Here is a 5,965-nt window from a genome sequence, read left to right as displayed (position 1 = left end):
TTTTTTTTTTATAGAATTATTTTTAAACGTATGACAAATGAATTTTCAGCAAACTACAAAGAATCTCTCTCCGGATTTTGTTCGCACGAATATTAATCAACCCGTTCTTTGCGAAAACATAAATTATTCGCAAGGATCATCACTTGTGGATAACGAACATTATAAGATACCACCTCCGCGATCCGAGTTATGTTATCCTAAGTCTCTTCCCATTAATCAACAAGTAGATGATCTATATGATGATATCGCTATTCTCGCAGACTTTACAGCACGACAAAAAGAAGTCTTAAATAACAGAGATCATGAAAATATAATAAGATCGCAAAGCAGCCCAGAAAAGAGATCGTGGAATAGATTTGTGGGCGGAAAAAAATCAAAAATAATTGATTCAACGGTTGTTGAAATAAACGGACGAGTTTTAACCGAATTGGAAGACTCATCGGATGACTGTGGCGAACAACACACTTCATTGCGAATGAATACCTTTCAAAAATTGATTAGTAGAATGGAAAACTCTCTTGGCAAAACATCTGCTAAATCAACATCATCAATGTTATTAAATAAAACGAATATTACAAATAATGTTTAATATTTTAAAAGAAATGCATATCTGCACGATTCAAAATAATATATAACTAAATATTTACAGACCAAAGAAGTAGTATGATACATTTTAATATATCTGTATTAATCTTTTATTTTTCAAAATAAATAACATTTTTTGATTCGCATATGTGATTTTAATACAACATAATACGAAGACATTCGGTTTCTCATTGGCTTTAGAAGTATCAACGATAATAAATTTTATTCATTAATTACATTTTACATCTTATAAAATTATTACGTTCAATAAATTTGATCATTGAAATTTATATACTTAAGAATCTTAATTTTTTTCATAATATTTAAAATGCGTATTATTTCATTGGAATATCGGTTTTAAAATTTGTTTCATAGATAAAATATAAATTATCGCAAATATTAATTACGATTTTTTTAAGAGAATAGAGTACATTAGTACTATATTTTTGAAATTCTTTTAAAGGTATACCTGTGTTAGTTTCTATATAATTTATAAACAATTCTGATTGTTTTGAATAAAATGGAAGAATCATAATCATTAGTGTAAATATTAAACCCAAAAGAAAAAACCATAAGATCATGGACCCAAAAAATTGATATACATTTTCTGAAATATCAATTAATTAAAATTACAATTATTTACATTTACAGATTATTTTGAATATATTACCTTTAAATCCATGTTCTTTATTAATTTGATTACTGAGTGTCAATTTTGGAGGTTCTATTTTATTTTCATCTATTTGTTTTACTTTACTTAAAAGGTTAAACCCATTCTTATCTAAATTTTGTTTATTATTTTTTTCCAATTTCTTTTTTTTTCTTTTTCCTCCCTTTTTTGTTGATATGGTGTCTGTTTCTGTATCTACTACAAGTTAAAATATCAATATAATGTATATTATATAAAAACTATTTAAAGATTTATATATTTTATTTTTAAAATTTACCTGTAATAGTAGCATTTAATCTTCGTAATTTTTCTTCCTCAATAGTAACTTTAACATATGATAAGTAAGAAACAATATTGCGAGCACAAGCTTGACATTCACTCAAATTACTACAGGGACCAGCAACACTAGCTACAGCAAGAGTTAAAGGATTTTCTTTTAAGTCTAACCATCTTAAATTTTTTAATTCACTTAAACTAAGTGGTAATCTGCTTATCTGTAAAATCATTTTTCTATTATTTATAATTTAAATTTACTTTAAAAATATTTAATATGTTATTTTTAATTTACTTGATTTGCATAAAGATCCAAATGTTTCAGTTGTCTCAATTCTCCAAAATTTTCAGGGATTTCTGTCAACATATTTTTACTAAGATCCAATTTAACTATTTGTTTAAGATCAACGAAAGTATTCTGAAAGTAATTATTTATAATAAAAAATATATGTATATTTCATTTATTAAATAAAAATAATAAAACTTACAGGTAAAAATGTTAAGAGATTATTTGATAAATCCAAAATTGTTGCTTTTTTGATAGTTGCCTGAAAAATATAATATAATATAAATATTTAATATTTGAATTTAGCATTATATATATTTATAATAAATATAATATTAATATAATAATATGATATATATTATTATATATATAATATATATGATATATATTATATCATAAATATATCATAAATATATTATAATTTTATAGTGTAAAACAATACAAAAATATATTTAATATGCGATATTGATATTTTAAATCAAATTAAATAAAATTACTTCAAAAATTGAACATGTGTCAAATTAAATCAAATATAAATTTTTAAACATACGATTTCTCGAACAGGCACTTCTTTCAGGTCGCACAAGCTAAGATCTAATGTTTCGTCTTTTAGTCTATTTTTAACGTTTTTTAAATTCATTTTGGTAATATAATAAATTAATCGAATAAAATAATAAAACACAGAAAACGTATGGTATTTGTGCTTTTTTGTGGCGTCACCTTCTGGTAGATAACATATTGCTAGAAAGTTAAATGAATGTAATGTCAAATGATAGAACAGTAAAGTACTTTTTATTCTTCCATTTGATAAAAAATTTCATAATAATAAAAACATTTTCAATAAATAATACATGGATATGTTAATGAAAATCAATATCAAATAACTAAGAATATGTCATTTTTAACTTTCGTCTTTCGCATTTGACGATTTAGCAACTTTTAAAATTATACAAATGTTGGCAGAACTTGATTGACAATTGTAGTGAACTACGATACATGTAACATGATTCATATAAGCTGTATCAATAGTAATGAATAGTTCCATACATTTACAGCAATTGCACTTGTATATTTGAAGAAAATTGACAAGTGAAGAGAGATTTTGATTTTATCAGGAATTTGTGGTAAATGAAGGAAATTAATAATCGTGGTGTATTTAATTTTTAAGATTTACAAAAATTGTATAATTTTCCAAACTATTTTTCAATCGATTTATCTACTTTTAGATTAAAAATTAAATTCATTCAAAATGTCTACACGGTATATGAAAAAAGTATATGGAAGCGATATATTATCCGAAAAGAATAGTGAAAATGAGAATGAGATAGACAATTCAATAATTGGCAATGTTAAATCTAAGACATTCAACTTGTTTGATGTGGTATGTGTTCAAAGTGCTTTAATTAATAAATAACTTTTCATTTGTTTGCATAATTACTTAATGTTTTAATAATGTTAATGTTCAAATTTTTTTTTGAATCTTCTGAATATACATTTTAATACGTTATTTAATATTAATAAATTTATTTTTTTTTTTTTTTAGTTGAATCAAAATTCTGAAATTAGTGAGGAAGAAAATGAAGAAGAACAAGTGATAGATAAAAATTGTATCAATGAAGTTAAACGTAAGAAAAAAAAGAAGAAACGAAAGAAATTTGAAAGTTCTAAAGCTCAAATTGAATCTAAAGAAGAGGATGTAGATGAAATTGAAAGAACAGTAAGAGAAATAAATAAATTACTTGGGGAACCACTTCCAAGTTGTAGCTCTCAAAACATAGATAATTTACAATGGATTGAACAAAAATCTAAAGAAGATATTTTATTAGTACAACATAAACACTTAAATCCATATAATGAACTTAAAAGAATTTTTGGTAGTAAAACAGTACAAGCTGAACAAAAGTATGTTTCTATTATTAAAAAGTTTGTTTTTATAATATATATATTTGTTGTAGATATAAAATAAATAATATAATTAAATCTTGTTAATTTTAACAGTAATAGAAGAAATAGAGGTCGATTAGGTCATTTGAAAAAAACTTGGTTAGTTTCTGCTAGAGATAATTGGCCACCAATTAATAAATCTGGGCTTTCAATGTCTTTGGATCATACTATATCATCTACCAATAATATTCAATATTTTATATATGATCACAGTCCATCATATAGACAAATTCAGTTAAAATTTTTGGAAGCAGTTGAAAGTTTGAATCCTGAAAATATTGTTGTATGTTATATCTAAATTTAATTTATATTATTTTAAATGTATTAATTTAAATATCAAAAAATAATATATAAAAGAATTGAAATTTATGATATTTTCTTTTAGAGTATAATCAATGCACATTCTTATCATGTTGATGCATTATTACAATTAGCTGAACTTTGTAAACTCAACGAAGATTTAGCAATGGCTGCAGAATTTACAGAAAGAGCTTTATATTGTTTAGAATGTGCTTTTCATCCGCTGTTTAACTTTACAACTGCCCTTTGCAGATTAGACTATAAAAAACAACAAAATCGTGCTTTATTTATAACTTTATTTAAACATCTTAATTTTGTTGGTGGTCGTGCATGTTACAGGTAAGAAATAAAATTTTAATGCTTTTTTTAATTTTTTTCAAACTTATTCACATTTCAGAACAAGTTTGGAATTTTGTAAATTACTTTTATCACTTGATCCAGAAGGTGACCCATTAGCTGTGATTCTTTCCCTTGATTTCTATGCTTTAAGAGCAAAAGAATATGAATGGTTTATTGAATTTTGCAATCTTTGGGATAATACAAGAAATTTAACTCAATTGCCAAATATAGCATTCAGTTTAGCTTTAGCTCATTTTCATTTAGGCAATACATCTTCTGCTAATGAACTTTTACAAAATGCTTTAATAATGTTTCCGGGTGTATTAGTACCATTACTAGAAAAATGTAGTATACAATCTGATAAAATGGTAATTTGATATATATTATATATACTAATAAAAAAATTTTTAATAAATATTTATATAAAATTGAAAAATTATTAAGTAAAAATGTTTTATAGGTACAAACTCATAATTTCTTTAATACTAAGGCAGTAACTTCAACTTCACCAGCATTAGAAAAATTACAAAATTTATATGTTGTACGTAACTTTCGTCTGTGGAAAGAAACAGATCTTTTACCATGGTTATGTGAGAATGTACATATTGTACTAAATCGTGTTGATTCAAAAGATGATTATGTAAAGTATTGTGAAATAAAGCGAAGCAAACGTTACCAAGGAAAACTACCAAGAAATATTTTACGACATATTATATTATCTGATATAAAAGATATTACTGTAAACGTGCAAGAGGTACAAAAACTTTTATTGTACTTTCCAAATTTTTTTATCTATATTATACTAAAATGAAATCTCATGAAATTTTAGGTACAAAATGATGGTTCTGTTCTTTCACATGATCCTTTACCACCAGTGGATAGTATTGATATTTACAAACGACCTACTACAAATACAAGCACAACTAGAACTAATTCTAATCTTTTGTCTCTCTTTTTTTCATCCTTGTTTGAAGATATTAGTGGAGATGTTGCAAATGCTCTGGAAGGATTAAATTTACTGTGAGTATATAATAATAATAATAGTAATAATAATAATAGTAGTAATAATAGCAGCAATAATGTAAAATTAATAAATAAACAATTATTATATATATAACATAATATTTGTATGTGAAATTTTTTAGCTATGATAACAACGAACAAACATAATGTTAATTAATTACTACTATTGATTACTGATTACATCATAAAATAACAATTCAAAGTTCAAACAAATACTTTGTTTATTAAACGAACTAAAATGAAATCAGGTGTATAAATATTTTTAAAACAATTACTATTTTTATGAAAATAATGTATATTTTATGCCAGGTAATATATCTAATGTTTAATGAAAATTATAAAATTATAATTCTTTTTTTTATTATTATTCTTATTATTATCACTACCATTATCATCATTATTATGATTACATAATAATTTATTATATGTACATGAAACTTTATATACCCTGATTATATACGTATATTCATGTGTGATATGAAGTTGTACACATACATTGTTTGTATCATCTTGTACTTCTTATTATAATTTTTTGAAGTTTTTGG

General features: G+C 23.8%; 3 protein-coding genes across 7 annotated transcripts in view; 2 read left to right on the top strand and 1 right to left on the bottom strand.

The window, feature by feature from the left end:
- The window catches only part of LOC102671852, a 4,540-nt gene extending 3,809 nt beyond the window's left edge, over positions 1-731 (top strand). The window contains exon 7 of the mRNA XM_006615402.2: positions 50-731. Coding sequence (XP_006615465.1) covers positions 50-589 — 540 coding nt within the window. The 3' untranslated portion in view covers positions 590-731. The remainder of the gene's footprint in view (positions 1-49) is intronic.
- Positions 678-2,751, bottom strand: LOC102672153 (leucine-rich repeat-containing protein 59). Of its 2 annotated transcripts, none has more exons than XM_006615404.2 (6): positions 2,365-2,751; positions 2,017-2,076; positions 1,824-1,946; positions 1,533-1,749; positions 1,256-1,453; positions 678-1,192 (listed from the first exon to the last, which is right to left on the bottom strand). In XM_006615404.2, the coding sequence occupies exons 1-6, from the start codon at positions 2,452-2,454 to the stop codon at positions 921-923; spliced, it is 960 nt and encodes a 319-aa protein (XP_006615467.1). In that variant the 5' UTR covers positions 2,455-2,751; the 3' UTR covers positions 678-920. The 2 variants fall into 2 exon arrangements, with proteins under 2 accessions (XP_006615467.1, XP_031366224.1); XM_031510364.1 differs by having other exon boundaries at positions 1,256-1,450.
- On the top strand, positions 2,672-5,763 carry LOC102671614 (transcription factor 25). Of its 4 annotated transcripts, none has more exons than XM_031510361.1 (10): positions 2,672-2,812; positions 2,870-2,938; positions 3,041-3,195; positions 3,358-3,716; positions 3,813-4,041; positions 4,144-4,397; positions 4,456-4,765; positions 4,858-5,151; positions 5,227-5,417; positions 5,543-5,763. In XM_031510361.1, exons 3-10 carry the CDS (start codon positions 3,064-3,066, stop codon positions 5,565-5,567), a joined length of 1,794 nt encoding a protein of 597 aa, XP_031366221.1. In that variant the 5' UTR covers positions 2,672-2,812; positions 2,870-2,938; positions 3,041-3,063; the 3' UTR covers positions 5,568-5,763. The 4 variants fall into 4 exon arrangements, with proteins under 4 accessions (XP_031366221.1, XP_031366223.1, XP_006615462.1 ...); XM_031510363.1 differs by having other exon boundaries at positions 2,870-2,966; XM_006615399.2 differs by having other exon boundaries at positions 2,799-2,938.
- Positions 5,764-5,965: the final 202 nt, after the last annotated feature.

Source organism: Apis dorsata, unplaced genomic scaffold, assembly GCF_000469605.1.
Source record: "Apis dorsata unplaced genomic scaffold, Apis dorsata 1.3 scaffold_223, whole genome shotgun sequence".
NCBI lineage: Eukaryota > Metazoa > Arthropoda > Insecta > Hymenoptera > Apidae > Apis > Apis dorsata.
This window is presented reverse-complemented; position numbering and strand designations above follow the sequence as displayed.

Coding starts and splice junctions, on each gene's coding strand:
- LOC102671614 (XM_031510361.1), top strand. CDS start 3,064: ATGTCTACACGGTATATGAAAAAAGTATATGGAAGCGATATATTATCC. Junction 4,766..4,857: donor GTATACAATCTGATAAAATG/GTAATTTGATAT, acceptor AATGTTTTATAG/GTACAAACTCATAATTTCTT. Junction 5,418..5,542: donor CTGGAAGGATTAAATTTACT/GTGAGTATATAA, acceptor GAAATTTTTTAG/CTATGATAACAACGAACAAA.
- LOC102672153 (XM_006615404.2), bottom strand. CDS start 2,454: ATGAATTTAAAAAACGTTAAAAATAGACTAAAAGACGAAACATTAGAT. Junction 2,077..2,364: donor AAGTGCCTGTTCGAGAAATC/GTATGTTTAAAA, acceptor TATATTTTTCAG/GCAACTATCAAAAAAGCAAC. Junction 1,193..1,255: donor TAAAGAACATGGATTTAAAG/GTAATATATTCA, acceptor TTGATATTTCAG/AAAATGTATATCAATTTTTT.